Source organism: Passer domesticus, chromosome 1 (assembly GCF_036417665.1).
Source record: "Passer domesticus isolate bPasDom1 chromosome 1, bPasDom1.hap1, whole genome shotgun sequence".
NCBI classification, from domain to species: Eukaryota; Metazoa; Chordata; class Aves; order Passeriformes; family Passeridae; genus Passer; species Passer domesticus.
This window is the reverse complement of record NC_087474.1, coordinates 154978086-154995236: the sequence shown is the minus strand read 5'-3', so window position 1 is coordinate 154995236 and position 17151 is coordinate 154978086. Positions and strand designations below refer to the sequence as shown.

The 17151-nt window shown below is 42.3% G+C and overlaps 1 protein-coding gene across 2 annotated transcripts in view; it reads right to left on the bottom strand.

The window, feature by feature from the left end:
• KHDRBS3 (KH RNA binding domain containing, signal transduction associated 3) overlaps nucleotides 1-14867 on the bottom strand; it is a 91567-nt gene extending 76700 nt beyond the window's left edge. For both annotated transcript variants that reach the window (XR_010350402.1, XM_064398028.1), the window contains exon 1: nucleotides 14352-14867. Coding sequence is in view for 1 of the 2 variants with exons in the window: in XM_064398028.1 (XP_064254098.1) it covers nucleotides 14352-14439 (88 nt within the window). In the remaining variant the exon portion in view is untranslated. The remainder of the gene's footprint in view (nucleotides 1-14351) is intronic.
• Nucleotides 14868-17151: the final 2284 nt, after the last annotated feature.

Below are 17151 nucleotides of genomic sequence, written 5' to 3'. Positions count from 1 at the left end.
CCAGTGATGAGCACACGGGTTCTTAGGTGAGTAATTCCTACATTCAATAGTTTAAACAGCATATTTCAGTACATTTCTACAGATTATACACTGAAAATCAACTACTACAAAGAGTCACAGGCACAAAACAGCTGACACCTTTAAGTGCAGTAGAACAAGTCACAGTCAGGGAAGTTCACCTACATTCAAGGTGAGACAGCAAAAACAAAATTGGTCATATTTTTAACAGCCATGCTGGGAACCTGCAGAAGCTGCTTCTAACCAGACACCTGCCCTGCCTGTCCCCCACCTGCCTTCACGGCCCCATATATTCAAGTTTCTGCTCCTTCATCACTTCTGTCTGCCAAGAAACAATAAGAAAAGTGCCAACGCAAACTACCTGAGGTGCCATTACTTCTTGATTCAGTGATGCTTAAATTGCTTTTATATGGGAAAGAAAATGTTGATGCTCCATTTTCCAAAAGTACAGAATGAAGTTATCTTCTAGATGGGGCAGAGGACAAAGGGAATGAATTTTAAAAAAATACAGCTGCTTAAGAAATTTTGAGTCTGGGTACCTAAAAGATGAAGGACAGCTGAGACAGCAATAACCAGTTAATAGGTAGACTTATTCTATCACTCCTTACTACGAAGGGAAACGAAGCAAAAAATGAAATTTGGGAAGAAACTTTAACATGTGCACCCATGAAGTCTTCCTAGAGAAAGGGTCATATGTTACTAAGTTTCAAATCTCACCTCCCCCTCTCCATTCATTGACTTAGAGCAAGTGCGGGGATGACATGTCCAGTCACATACAGAAGAACCACCTAAAGAGGCTGGAACGTGTTATTTTGCATACACCCAAGAAATAAAGGTGCTTCACTGAACTGAAAAATCTGACTGTCCACTAATGCGTCAGAAAAGAACATTTAACCACAGGGAATATAAACTCTTTCTCATGCCAACAGGAGAGACACACTCGCAAATCCCTCTACCAAATCTGACATGTGGGTTTAAAGACTCAATCACCAGTGTCACAGAGCCAGAAATGCTACAATGAATTTTCGTTGATCATAAATGGAATTACATTCCCAGAGCTGCTCCTTTGGCAGGATCCCTTTCTAAAGCAAGACACAACTAATTGAATAGATTACTACTCATACTTGTTGTAACTGTAACTTTAAAAATACAAACATAACAGTAAATTATCAGAAAGAGCTGGGAATGAAGGAAAGCTTTTATCACTAAATTCATACAGCTTTCACTTTACCCTTGCATAATAACGATGTATTGGCAGTATCCCTTGACAAGAAGCATGAGATTAACTATGTAGCTGGCCAGGAATATCTATTCTGTTTAATCTATTTTTCTGAAGGGGCCATCTGCTCTTATTTCTTCATTTGGTGGCTTAGCTTGGAATTGCATTCACTATTCTGTTAGGATTTCAATTAGGTACACATAAAATTTCTCCCCAGGATGGCTGTTTGAGGGTAAAGTACTTTAAGGGGAAAAGGTGTTATTACAGGAAGTTGATTGACTATTATTGATACAGCTCAAACAGCTGATTAGTCATCAATAAAATGAAAGAAAAATAATGCTAACATTTGTTTTATTGCAGCACAGCTTGACATCCATTACTAACAGTATGCACACCCATTTTTAAGGTACCAAACCTGAATAAAGGACCTACATTTGCTTTCTACATTCCCTCCACTCAGCTCTTTTCCAATGACTCTGCAGAAAATCTTCAAATCTCAGCTTTGATAACAGCTCCTTTCCAAATCAGGAGCCAAAAAATACCTCATACAGATGCTGACAAGACATACCGACGTGATTAGCATCATTTGCACAGACTTAGAAATAATGAAGTTACTGCTAAAACACTTACTGAAATACAAGCTACAGGGTTGAGCTCTAGCTAGTTACTACTACTCCAGTGCAATAATACAAAGTTAAGCAAAATTGTCTGAATGAACAGTAAAGAATTAAACCTACAGTTTTACCTTATACTTTATCCAAGTGGGGAAAAAAAAGTACTTTTTATTCAGTTATTTCCTATCTATTTCACTGCTTTCCCCAGAAAAATGACCAAGCAGGAGGCTATCCAGCAAGCTGAGTACTTCAGCTATTGCCTAGAGTAACTAAATAAATACTCAGCATCAGCCTCATGCAAGGCATCAGAGCAAGCAGCCTCCGAGTCCAGGCAGTCACTGGAAGCTTTGGTCATTGCTCTGAACACAGGAACAGGAATAAGGGATTGGTACCTTCAGGACCTACAACCTACTCAGAGGCAGAAAATACATTATGTCAGCACAATGCTCAGCATACCAGTCAAGTCTAAACTATAATCTAAAAGTTAAGAAAGCAAATCACATCCATTTTCCACTATCAGGGCATTAATCTAAAGGATAATTTGCTTAGAGCTCTTTATAGACCTGATCCCACAGCCAGTTACTTGCCACTTATGTGGTAATGAAATACACACCAGCATTTTTAATTAATTTTACATTGAACTACACGAACTATTACTTAGGGTTTCAAACAAGGCCTATTATTTCAGGTCTGCAAACTATATAAGTGCATCTATAAATAAATAATTTATAAATACCATTATGGTAATTTCCCTGTACTCTCCATTTAATCAGTGGATAATAAAGGAATATTTTAAGAGCTTGAAATTTAGAAGTCTGGGAAAATTTCTTTTAAAATTTTATTCAAGATTTTTCAAATTGGACTGACAGCAATCTTAATAGTTTAAGCATACATGAAGAAAACACAACGGGTCAAAGCGACTTCATTGAAGGGTTTGGGGTGGAACTGACTTTAAATATCACCTAGTTCCATACCCCCTGCCACGGGCAGGGACACGTTCCCCTAGACCAGGCTGCTCAGAGCCCCATCCAACCTGACCTAGAACAATCCAAGGATGGGGCTTCCACAGCTTCTCTGGGCAACCTGTGCCAGTGCCTCAGCACACAGAGAAGAATTTCTTCCTAATATATAATCCAAATTTCTCCTCCTTCTGTTTAAAGCCATCCCTGTGTATGATATGGTGTTATCCTCAATATATGAAGTGTGGGGCAGAAGGAAGAGGTGGAGTGGGAGGAATGAGGAAAGGGGAGGGTGTTCCAGGTGGAAGCATTTGTCTCCTCGAGCCACAGTCAGGTGTGATGGAATCCTGGAATTCCTGGAGATGGCTGAACACTTGCCTGCTCATGGGAAGTGGAGAAGGGATTCCTTGTTTTCATTTGCTTTGTGTGCAGCCTGTACCTCGCTTATCAAAGTATCCTCTCTTCACACAGAGTTTTACTCTTCCGATTCCCGTCCCCATTCCCTCGTGGGGGAGGGAGGGAGCGAGCGGCCGCGGGCTGGGGTTACAGCAGGACAGGGACACAGCTGCGCTTGAGGACAGACAGACAGAACACATCTGGCTGCGAGAGCTGCTGCCACGGCCAACACCGACGGCACCCGCCTGGCACCGAGCCCGCTCTCCCGAGGGGCTGGAACCTGAGCCCAGCCCCCGGGGATCACACCCGCTCCTGAGCGTTCCGGGGAAATCACACCCGATCCCGGGAGCCCCAGTCCCGCCCCTCCCGGGGGATCACGCCCATACCTACAGCCCAAATTCCGCCTCTCCCGGGGATCACACCCATTCCTACAGCCCCGATCCCACCTCTCTCGGGGATCACACCCGTTCCCACAGCCCCGATCCCGCCTCTCCCAGGGAATCACATTCGATCCTACACCCCCGATCCCGCCTCTCCCGGGGGATCACACCCGACCCCACATCCCGATCCCGCCTCTCCCGGGGATCACACCCGATCCCACAGCCCCGATCCCACAATCCCGATCCCGCCTCTCCCGGGGGATCACACCCGATCCCACAACCCCCATCCTGCCTCTCCCGGGGGATCACACCCGATCCCGGCTCTCCCGGGGGATCGCACCCGATCCCGGGAGCCCCGCAGGGCCGGGCCGCTGTCGCCCCCTCCTGGCACCGCTCCAGAAATAATTCCCGAAGCGCTCTAAAACCCTCCCGAAACAGCTCCCCCAAAAATGAAACATACATCCCCTTTTCTCGTAATTAGTGCCCTGATCATAACAGAGTTGCCTGGCAAAGATGCATTCAAAAATCGTTCTGCAAAAGCTGCATCATAAATAGCTCTGCATCACTACATGTAAAACGCTGTATTAGAATCTTGTGGGAGAGCCCGCTGTGAAATGCTTCCTGTGCTCATATTAATAGTTCATAATGGCCCAAGATCCTAAAATTCACAGATGATATAAGGCTGGAAAAATTCTTCAGAGGTCATTAATTCTCTGTCATGGTTTAGCCCCAGCTAGCAGCTAAGCCCCATATAGGTGCTCCCTTCCCACTAAGAGGATGGGGGAGAAATCCGCAAGGGTAAAATTAATCAGACTTTGTGGGTTGACATAAAGACAGTTTAATAGTAGGTAAAGCAAAATCCATGCACATAAGCAAAACAAAACAATTCATCCAACCCTTGTCATGGCCAGGCAGATGCTCAGCAATTCCAAGGAAAGCAGGGCTCCACCACACGTAATGGTGACTTGGGAAAACAAACACCAATGCTCCAAACTTCCCCTCTTCCTTCTTCCCCCCAGCTTTATACACTGGGCATGATGCCATACAGTCTGGAACATCTCTTGGGTCAGTTGGGGTCAGCTATCCATCCCAGCTGTGTCTTACTCCATTCCTTGTTCCCTCCCACCTCCTTGCTGGTGGGGTGAGGAGCAGAAAGGCCTTGAATGAGCATAAAAGGCCTCTGTGTGAGCTCTGCTAAGCAGTAATGAAAACATCCCTGTGTTATCAACACTGTTTTCATCACAAATCCAGAATAACCTCACATTGGCTAATCCCAGCCAAAAACACCACATGCCTCACAAGCACTTTATGACTACACTTACATCATTCCCAGCATTTGTTTCACGTGGTATTAACAGGCTTCTGTGAAGACTCAGGTGCCTGCAGAAACAAAAAGGTCTAAAGCAGAGATACAAAAGCCTTAAAAACATGATAAATCTTTCATTGTATGCTTTTATACAGTGGGCCAATAAAAACCTAATCATTTTTCCAGACCATGGATGCATGGTGTAATAAAAAGGTCAAGGGTATATGATAAGCAAAAAGAATCTTTAAGACTAATCTTTGTAATACAAGACAAATTAGACCACAAGAGTTTTTTTCCAGTCTTTAAGATCTAGTACTAGGTGCTGCATTTCACCTTGCAGACTTATCCAGCCTAGAATATTACTGGGATAACTCTACATAGGGAGCAAGTGTTAACAAGGGCTAAAGGTATCACTGCAGCCCATCTGCTGTGAAACCGCTTAGCTCCTCCAGACACACCAGGCTTTAAATGGAGCAACTGAAACAATCATTAAGAACAAACACTTTTCCTCTGAAAACATCCTCTGAAACATCTCTAACTACCATAAAGATTTTGGGGACCCATTTAAAGGAAGGCAGAAAACTGATCTATGACCAAGTTTCTTCAAAATTAGGATTTCTTGACCCTGAAATAATAGGCCAGAAGTGGTCATGAAGCAGTTGGATACTTAATAAAGCGAAAAAATGCTTTCTGAACTTTCATGACTCTACTGATGGATCAAGAACATCATACCCAAACTGTGTTTCTATAGCTGAGAAAAATCTATTTTCCTTCAAGCTCAGGAGGGGAGATGGGGCACAGTTAAACACCATAAAAACTCAAATAACCAAATAGATATGAAGAACCATAGTGCCTTTCATTTTCACGGAAGTGAAATTTATCATTTAGCATTAGTCTGGTGGACAGAGAAGGAAAGGGTGATTTTTTTTTTTTACTTCACTGCTTTACCTCATGGAGCTGTATCACTGAAGTCAGCATAGAAGGCACCACAGCATTTCTGCTTAATAGCAGAAGAGAGGCAACAAAAATGTCCTTAACCCTCAAATACTGCAGGGAGCACAAACTGGGCTTCTTACCAGGGACACATCAGGACTGGTACTTGACCACCTCTAGTTAATTAGGACATGGATCAAAATGAACCAGTAACAAAAACCTTTGTACACTACCAGCAAACAGAAAAGGACACATGAAAGGAAGAATGGCCACATTAGAAGCAGTCCTTCCATTTCTACATCTGAAAATCATCATTTTTATCCCAAAGCAGTAGGAAAAATTGGCTGAAAACATCTAAAACCTTTTGCTTTCAAACACATCTGCTTCCCAGAGTACTGTTACTGAATGGTTTGAGGCAATAAAAGGCTACAGACACATTTCTTCTCCAAGCATTCAACAAATGCAGCAGCAGTGCAAGGAGAAGTAATTCACAGAATTATAGAATATCCTGACTTGGAAGGGACACACAAGGACTGAAGTCCAACTCCTGGCCCCGTACAAGACCAGCTCAAGAATCCCACCATGTGGCTGAAAGCATCGTCCAAATATCTCTTGAGCTCTGTCAGGCTTGGTGCTGTGACCACTTCCCTGGGGAACCTGTTCCAGTGCCCAACCACCCTCTGGGTGAAGAACATTTTCTCAATATCCAACCTAAACCTCCCCTGACACAGTTTCAGGCCTTTCCCTCAGGTCCTGTCGCTGGCCCCCAAAAAGAAGAGATCAGTGCCAGCCCCTCATGAGGATGTTGCAGACTGCAGTGAGGTCTTCCCTCAGTCTCTTCTTCTCCAGGCTGAACAAGTGACCTCAGCCACATTTCACATGGCTTCGCCTCCAGACCATTCATCTTCATAGTCCTCCTCTGAACACTCTTATATTTTTCCTAAATTGTGATTTATATTGTGGTGTCTGAAACTGCACACAGTACTTAAGACATTTTCCTATACTCTTTGTCTTGTCCACATAAAGGCATCTTACTCAGACTGTTCCTTTTGAACAACCCTGATGGATTACTAAAGTCAAAGAAAATCAGTAAATCCTCAAAGGATTTGCAACTTCAGATTTTCACTGTCACTATATTATACCAAGATCAGCACAGCAGTGGTTGTTATAACAAATTTTTTGTTGGATCAAGTACAATGGGCTTACTGAAATGATTTCTAATATTTTAGGTTTCCAATTACTTTGTCAACAAATTCTTCCTAGAAAATAAAGACTTATAAAAGAGCACCTATACAAGCCAAAAATGTGAAAGATTTACCATCTAAAAGAATTAAACTGACATTTTTTTGCTGCCTTGCAACTTTGTTGAAGTTGAGTCGCTACCTGCAGCCAAAAGTCTGATAAACACATCAAAATAAGAAATGAAAAGCATCCAGAAAATAGCAGCTAGAGATGGAGAACAGAAAAGAAATCCATTTAACTGCCTAGTTTCTTAATAAGTTTGCCTTGACAATAAGGTAAAATAGTGAAAAACAACAACAGAACATAAAAGAACCATAAGTGATGAATATGACAAAGGCAAGTTGAAGCAAAGGAAAATTTAAAGATAGGATAAACACACAAAGAACAAAACATACACGGCGCAGCTGTTGAGGTACAAAAATACATCAGTCAAACAATGCTTCTTCATGCTACCTCTCCAGTTACTGCTCTTGAATTTGCTCCTTGGCATAAACAGCCAACCTACAGCTACTGTACAGCCCAAGTCATTGACAGTTCAAAGAGCTTAACAATTTAGCAGGGATCAAATGTCCATAAATGCAACTCATTATGAGGCAAAGATGTCAAGATATACAAAATCTACTGGTCCTTATATCTGGTTTAAGAGTTAATCATCCATTGCTAAAGCATTGTGCATTTTTTTCATTTGTACTTCTTGGCCAGACATTTCAGCATCATTTGAAGGGCCTCTTTGCACCTTTATTCACTCCTGCAGGCAGTCAGGCTCTCAAAGCACAAGTCAAAGATCCCTTTCACACACCAATCAGACTAGCAAGAGGCCTACAGACCTTCTCAAACTTGCAAAGCATTGTATTTTTCCATGATTTCCTCAAAGATTAAGACATATGGACTTGGGTAAGTAGAATGTCACAAGAAAATTAAATTCCTGAGTCCATATGCCCTTATGGCCTTAGCTTAAGGCCATAAAGATATTAATTTTCTAGCTACTGCTACACTTGAAAAAAAAAAAAAATCACACTTGGCTAGAAATATATGGCTCTAAAATAATTCCCAGAACTATCACCACCACTACCAAACAGCTCCCCTAGCATGGGTGAGACTTGCCTTCCCAGGAGTCAGGGGTAGACAACCCCACTTTATCAAGTATTCCACATACCCAGTACAGAAGATCTGTCCTTTGTTATGTTCTATTTGAAAAACAGCATTAATAATGTAAACATTAAGCATGCAAGATTCCTGCAGAGCTCAGCTAAGAACAGTCAGTTAATTCACCATAAAATATTAGGTGTGTCAGTTACCAGTTAATCTATTTAAACATGCTTTTTACTGAACCCTGCTAAATACTAATTAAAAACTCATGCAGTACCACACTGAATACTTTACAGGCGCTTCTCAACTCTGAACTTGGATACCTGATTCTTTCAAACAAAAGTGCATCCTAAATTCTTTTGTTTCTTAATTATACTTGAAGCCAGAGGGCAGAAAGGTCACATACATAAATTTTAAGCACATGCAAGAAAAGACAAACAAGCCACAGGCCAGAGGAACAGTGCTGTGACCTTCTTTCTGATTTCCCCAGTAAATAAGTACTCAGAAGGCTACAGTTTTAATTTGCATGGCTGGTGTCAAAAAGGATTGAAAGTGACAAACCATGTCAGGCTGCATTTGAAACCTTTAAATTCAATCTCTCTCATTGACTGCCAAAGTGAGTGTGCAAGTGAATGAGGAGTCAGCTTTGCACTAACTGTGATTGCAGCGAGTGGCTCTAGGCTCAGTCAGGCTTCAGAACAGATGAGCCCAGGGATGGAGAAAGTATAATTATCTTCAGCTGCATTTTGCAGAAGCCCTGTTAACATGACTGGAATATCTGATAAATCACTTCCTCAGCCTTTTAAGAGAACAAGATTGGAATCTAACTTTTAGGAAGCGCTCTGACTGCTCCAATACAGTTTCACTGCAGTAAAAGCAAAGGGTAACCATAACAAAAACGTGAACTTCTGAAGTTTTACCAAACACAGATAGCTGAGATGAGAGACAGACTCTGAAATATCCCTTCTGCCCTCCAAGAGTTACTACTTTTCATGCTGCTTTAAGAAAACAGAAATAGAACCCAAGTCAGCCTTCCCTAGTTTGATGGTGCAACCATTACATCGTATCCATTCCTATTACTGCCACTTCAATTTCTCATCACACTTGGCCTGGAAAATATCCAATTCCACCTAAACGTTTTGCTTAGACTCTTGTCTTCTAGTAATCAGACTAAACCCAGAAGAGTTTATTTCTGGTTAACTGCTAAGAATGGCAACTGAAAGTGACCAGCAGTCTGAAAAAAATCTGAGAAGCACAAAACTTACTACGTTTCATACGCCGCTCCGAATAATTTTAAAACACAGTCAGCTTTCTACAGCCATATCTCATTTTCAAGTGCTTTGAAACCCACAGAGAGTAGGACACTTGAAACAAGTATTGTTTGTGACTGATACTATAATGACAAAAATGAGAGTTTGGGGTTACACAGATGGAGTACATTCAACACCATTAGTGAATAGAATGAGCAGCACCATGTGTCTCTGCCATGCCACAAAACTTGTCCACACAGGAAAGTGGATGCTTCAGTGGCAAACTGATTACTTACGTTAGAACATAGGTATGTCACTACACAAAATCACATTTGTTTTTGATAAATTAAATAAAAGCACAAAACCCCTTGCATACCTAGATTTATTGAAAGTTGTCCTGGTTTTGGCTGGGACAGTTTATTTTCTTCCTAGTGCCTGGTACAGTGCTGTGATTCAGATTCAGTATGAGTTGACAACACAGTAATGTTGTGGCTGTTGCTAAGTAGTGCTTACTCTAAATCAAGGACTTTGCAGCGTCTCACACTCTGCTGGGGAGCAGGTGCACAAAGAGCCCAGAGGGAGCACGGCCAGGAGAGGTGACCTGAACTGGACAAAGGAATATTCCACATATGGATGGATACCCAATATATAAACTGTGGGGAGTTGACTCAGAGCCACTGATTGCTGCTCAGGGACAGCCTGGGCATCAGTCAGCAGATGGGGAACAACTCTATTATGCATTACTTGTTTCTCTTGGGTTTTAGTCATCTTTTAAATTTCCAGTATAATTATTATATTTTACTTTATTTCAGTTATTAAACCCACAAGTTGTACCTTTTTTCAATTCTCCCCAGATTCCACTGGGGGAAAAGCAATGAGTGGCTGCACAGTACCTACCAACCAAGCTGAGCTTAAACAACAACAAAAATCAGTAATATATATGGAACCTTAATTTACTGTTGAGCTCCTACTTCAACAATTTTTACAAAGCCATCTCTGCTGAAAAGAAAAAAAAATTAGACCACTAATATCCTCCACAAAGCAGAAAGTGGACTCACCTCACACTCCATTCTCCCTCATATTTAGGGAGGTACAGCTCTGATTACTGGACCCAAGCAAAATTTGACACAAGAAACAGCAAGCCCCTGCTGATCACCACCAGCCATGTGGCTCAGGGAAGCCATTCAACACAGTTAGCACATACAGCCACCTACTGATAGGAAGGCTTGGTATTCCTGTACATCATCTCATCGACATTCTAAAGGAAGCCTTGCCAACTTCAGATACTACCTCAAATCTCAAAGCAGCTAAAATGAGCTTCTAAGGAAGAATTCCAGAGGTCCAGTCTGCACAAGAGAGCTGTCTTTCAGCAATGGAAGCAACCCTAACTTTCATTATGTACACATTTAATTATCTACACAAACCAAATGCCAATCACCCCTATTCAGGTCTCCCCTGTTGGAAATGTGTCTGGTATCACCATGTTTTATTTACAGTTTGCTTCTTCCATCTGCAGTTTCACATACTTCATTCAACATTCACTAACTGCTCGTCTTGAATCGCTACTATAAATAAATGTGAAAGAAGGTAAAGTAACTTTTCTGTCATGGATCCTTCAGTATTTTTAGAGCATCACTCATGAAACAAGTTATGAGAATTAACACTACACTTGCACGTTTACCAACATTTACATACAACCACAACTGCAGACAGCCTTCGAAATAAGGCTTGATTTCAGAACTACCACCACTCCCACAGAAAAATATTTTTCAGATTTCACATAAAGATGAGCACATGAGAGTTGAAAATAGGAAAACACAAATGTACTAAGCTTTTCTTTCTTAATGCAATCTCATCTTTCCCCAGGTTCCTCATTTACAGAACTTGCTATAAGCTAATAACTGGACAATATTCCTGTTTCCCATGTCTGGTACCAGCTGCAAATTAATCCTATTAGCATGGTCATCTTACCACACATGCAAACAAGTCTATTTCCAATCTATAACATGCTATCTATAACAGGGTTTATAGGCAAAAAAAATCCCCTTTTTTGGATAGCTTAATGTTCGAGTATACAAATACATCTTAATTAGAAGAAGAGATAAAGTCTAGTCTCCTGGAAAAGATTCCCACTGCTCTAAAATTTAAGCAGCAGCTAAATGTTTCAATGACTGTTTAAAACAAAATTTAGACAATAAGTATTGTATTTGTGTCCCAAGGAAAGGGGCATTAAATCCTTGAAAAGAGTTCTCAACAAGAAAAATCAGAACTTGCTATGCAGGAACATTGAAAGATACTGCTATTTGATTTTACTGCTTTCAAAACACTGTTTCAAAGCAGAGAAACTTCTGTCATATCTTAATTCAGAAAGACAGATGAATAATACTGCCCAGAAAATTATTCTTACAGCATCTTAGTTATTTCCACACCTTTCTTTTTTAACTGGAATGTTACCCAGGAACTTGAAGCAGGTCAAGCTCCACTTTTTAAATTTAAAATTATGTAATTTGTGCATACACAAATTATAATGTGTAATTATAAGCATAATATGCAAATTCATCCACTTCCATTTGAAAACTATAATTATCACATTTCAGAAGTCTAGACCTAGGATTTTCCATAGAAACCAAAATTCAACATGACTGGAAATTTGTTAGCCATTTGGCTCTTCTGTCTAAGCAGTAAACATACCTCAACTACTTCAGCATCTCTAAAGGATTCTACTTCTTCCATACAACTCCTACAAATTACTCTTGAGTTTCTGAAGAAAGCCAGCTGATGTACAGTAGTTCAGTTTAAGTAAATACAGATAGCAAATTTAATGCCACTAAGACACCAAAATGCTATTACATAATTAAGCTGGTTATTTAAAGCACTTAAAACCTTTGCTAAGACATTCTCTCACAGATACCCAAAAGAAGCCAGACTTGGAAACCTGTTTCATTCTAAACTTAAAAGATAAGTCCAGTTAAAAAACTAGACAAGCTATTTTATTTGCCTCCACATGAACTAATATAGAAAATAGTCAGTGGACCTGGCACACAAAATTCAAGCCAGAACCATTACATTTACATTTCCACTAATAATTATCATTCATTTAAGTGCATAGAATTATTGCCATTGAAAAAAAAAAGTCCCAGATAAAGTTATGTCATGGCAGCATGGGTTTGTAAAACATCCCCTCCTGAAGTCATATTTCCCATCTGTATTATACAGGCACTCTATTTGATCTGGGTCTTTGGTGGTTCTACAATTAGACTATTTTAAATAGCTACTACACAGATTTCCATTTTAAACTGGAGCTAACCAGCTGATTAGTCACCCTCAATCTTTCTTTTCTCCACCTCTAACATGTGAAACACTTCAGATATAATTCAAGACTTCACTTTCAAAGTAAACAAAAAATGAGAACACCTACTAGATTACAGAGGTTGGATGCACATACATCTATACTTTTACACTGACAATACAGGTTCTTTTTCTGGAGTTGAATACATGCATGCAGATACTGTGATGAAAGGCAAAAGTTTCAGTCCTCCAATTTATCATTTCAATAAGAACCTCAAAAAGTATCATAAACTCAGTCAAAAGGACAGATTTGCTTCCTTTAACACTGTTTACAAAATAGTAAATCACATACTTCTGTAACTCCCTGGAATAACTTACACATGCAAAATGATTCTTCACTACCTGGAGAGGAACTTCAATAATTTGTAGCCAGCACATTTAATTTTTACACGTTTTTCATTTAGAGCAAACACAGGACACAACTGCTTTTTTAACATAATTTGCCTTTCCCCACAATCAACAGGGACAATTTTACAGATTTAAAGTTTGGGAAAATACGCAAAATACCAACCACCCATGAATATGGACCTTCAATTCACTTAGCATATGCATTCCACAGTTGAAACTGTGACAGCTACCCCTAACTCCAGAGTATTCAGAAAACAGTAATTCTCCTTCTCATTCTGAGACAGGCATTTGCATCTATTACACATCAAAACCTACAACACACGAGAAGAACCCACATCAACTTAAACTTGTTGTTATAGGATGCAAAGCACACCAAGCACGGCTTTGTAATCATTGCAATTGAAGCCAAAATAATTTTGGCTATCACTATATTTGGTGTGTAGATCAGCTCATAGCTTATTTCACTTGAGCATCCTAAGCACTAGACAAGCATTGTCTTTCCAGAGCTGTACTTGAAAGTCGCCTGCCAATTATACAGTATCTCCAAAGGTACCTTAAATCATACTTTAATTCACGCGGAATGATATTTTAGTCAGTACCACATCACTGAAACAAAAAACTAGCACTTTAAAGCACATCTGACCTGACAGATGCAGAAGGGGTGGGAGTAATTTATTATCTGGAGTTATATAATTGCAAAATAAAATATGCTTTATGCTTTCTTTAAAGGCTTACTAAAATATAGCAGAGCCTAAAGTTTCTAGGAAAAGCCATCGGCAATAGGCTCGTTCTTAGGTAGGCTCACACGCATGTAAACAATCGGCTGTTCATTGTTCACGAACAGGGTAGAATAGGAAAACCTTCGGGGGTTTGAATTGACATGCAGCCCAAGCAGAGCACAGCAGACACGGCCATTCAGCTCGGAATAATCTATAACTGGATAAAACACGGCGGGAAGAGGGGCAATGCGGGCAGGCACCCAGCGAGCGCGGCTGCCCGGCAGGGGCAGGGGAAGGCGCCGGGAGCCGGCGAACACCGACAGCCTGAGCACAACAAACCCCCCCAAGCGGTGCAAGGCAAGAGTGAACCCCGCTCCGAGAACCACCGGGAGCCTGAGCACAACCAACCCCTCCGAGCGGCGCAACGGGGAAGGGTGAACCTCGGGCTGAGCATCCGCGGCCGCCGCCGCTCACTCCGGCCCGTCCCCACCGCGGGACAAGGCACCCCGCGCCGCCCCGCCGCCCCTCACCTTGGTTGACCAGCCGCAAGGCGTGGGTGAAGGACGGGTCCAGCGAGTCCTTCTCCGCCATCAGCTCGGGCAGGTACTTCTCGTCCATGGCAGCGGCCCGGAGCGGCAGCGGAGCCGGGGCGCCGGGTGCGCCCGCGGGGAAGGAGCGGGTCCGAGTCCCAGGCAGCGGTAAATCCTCGGAGGCAGCGCTTCCCCCCGGCCGCCTCCCGCCCGGGGCTGCGGGGACGCATCCAGAAGGAAGCGCCGCAAGCCCCCGGCCAGGAGCGGGGAGAAAAGGGGCGCGGGCCGGGGGGACGCCCCCCCTCAGCAGACAAGGGGCGCGGACAAATCACTCTGCGGAAGCGCTCAAGGAGGAAAGACGGGGAAGAGACGCGCCCCGGGAGCCGCTGACCCAGGCAAGACGGGAGCCGCGCACACAATAAAACAGACTGTAAGGCGGCGGCAGGCGCTGTGCGCAGACCCACAGCACAAACGGCCCCGCCGGCGACACAGCGCCCACTGAGCGCGCAAACCGCGCCGCACCAGGTTTATATACTGCCCCAGACCACGCCCCCCGGCGGCCTTTAGCCCCGCCCACGAACGGGGCCCCGCCCCGGCTCCTTCCAATGGGCGGGGATAGCAGAGCCCCCCAAGTGTCGCCGCCTTGCTCAACTGAAGGCTCCTATTGGATAGCGTGTCCTGTCAGTCAGAGACCAGCCGCAGCTTCTCATTGGTCGCTGCTGCTGGCCCCGCCTCTCCGCGGTCGGTGAGGGGCCGGTGCTGAGGGACCCTCCCAGAGCGGCTCCGCACCGGGAGCCGGGCGGGAGCGGGGCAGGGATAGTGGTTGGAGCAGTGGCGCTCATAGAGCCCCCTCATAGAGCCCCTCAGACCCCACAGTGACCCCTCCGACACACGAGTCCCCTTCGGGCACTCTCCGGGGCCATAGGATCTGTGAGGGGTCGGGGATCCAGGACGGCGTCCTTTCCATCCCTGTCAGATCTTACGGAGAAAGGCATATCTTGTGTTGAAAGTAGAGCAAACGCGATTTTATTTTCTTTTTCCCTCTCACAAACAGCGGTATCCTCTATCCAGCGTTCTGTGCATTTGCCTCTAGTAATACAAACCACTTCATAAATAGCAGCCAAAAACCCGTATTTCTGATGAGTTGCCCAGACGTGCGGCTCTAAGTGGCTTTGGGATTCACCCTGTTCTAAACCAGGAAAGAGAAGCAAAGGCAAAGTGCAAAAGACCTTGCTCAAGCCTATTTTTTTTTTCAGAGGATGCTTTTGTTATACAAGGTCATGATTTGCTCTGTTCTTTAGCTTTGAGCCTTTACATCGCTTCCTTATTAGTCCTTAGGTGTCTCATCAATGAATCTTGGGTGACAAAAGCCCGGAGGAAGCCAGACCAGCTCTTCTCTGTCACAGAGCACAAGGGCAAAGCAGAGCAAAATTACTAAATCACTGAAGCCAAACCCATAAAGTAATATTTTAAATCAGTGTTTACTGGATAAGCCAATAAGGAATTTTGATGATCTAGACTTAAAAGACCACGAAAAATACTCTTGTATCTGTGAATTGCATAACCATACATTTACTTCTGTATTTCATTTAAAAAAAATAAATCTGGGATATATCTTACTCATATCCTTGCAATACAGGTAGGAAGAAAGCCCTGAAAAAGTAAACCAACATAAGAAATGCACACTGAAAGCTTGGAAGCGGAGGTTAAGGCTCCCTTCTCAGAACTGCAAGTGCTCTTTCACCCTGAAAACCAAAAGACTATATTTTAAGCTATTTTATACCTTGTTGTATTTCACAGATTGCAATACCCTATGAAACAATGGCCGGTATGTTACAACATGAAACATACTCGATTTATACTGTCTGTACAACCATTCCAAATAAATCTTGATCCAAAATGAACAGAAGCAAATTTGCAAAGTTCTATTTAAAAAATTCTTTTGCATGACATCAAGCTCAATGGATAGAACTAAAGCATACAAGCAGCTGGAAGAATTTGAATTGAAACAAATGTTTTTTTCAACCTTCCATATACGTCTTCTATATAAAAGTACTGAAATGCAGCCATCTGTTGTGAAACAGGCAGGCACATACAACTCTTGACACAGAACAATATGTAGGAGTGTAATCTTTATTGAGTGACCTGGAGCAAAAAAATCCTTATTTTTCCAGTTAAGCCTAAATGTACTTAAAGTTGTACCAAAGCATGAAGGACCTCAGTTATGTTATTACAATTTGTGTAAAAAACAATTCACCTTTCTTGGAAAGAGTCATATTCTCCCTGGTAACTGATTAAATAAACATTTGGTGTTTCAGGAAACCACAGTATTTCTTCCCATATTATACCAATTCCCTCTGGCTTTCAACAAAGAAAGACTTACTGGAAGTCTGAAGACCTGGTTCTCTCCAAATCTGTAATAATATAGGAATTATAAAATTATCCATGTTGTACCCTATTGTTCAAACTCAAACCTGCACATAACAAATGCAGGATATTGTTTTCTCCAATGAAATTCACTAGGATGCAATAAAATAAGACAAGGGCAGAAAGGATGGAAAATTAGAAGCCTTGGGCCCTAGAAAGCAGCCCAGGATGTGGTTAGCTGGGAAAAGCCTGCTGAGCATCACTTTTACTGTCCAGGAAAGGCAGGAAACACCATCTTCTTAAGGATTGATTGCTTTCTTACTGCTGAAATCTATGCAGAGCTTGAAAAGCAGCCTTGCTCAAGGAGCTGCCTGGTAAGGATTAGCTGTAGGATTCATGAATATTGAAAAGCCATGAGTCCAAACTTCTAAAA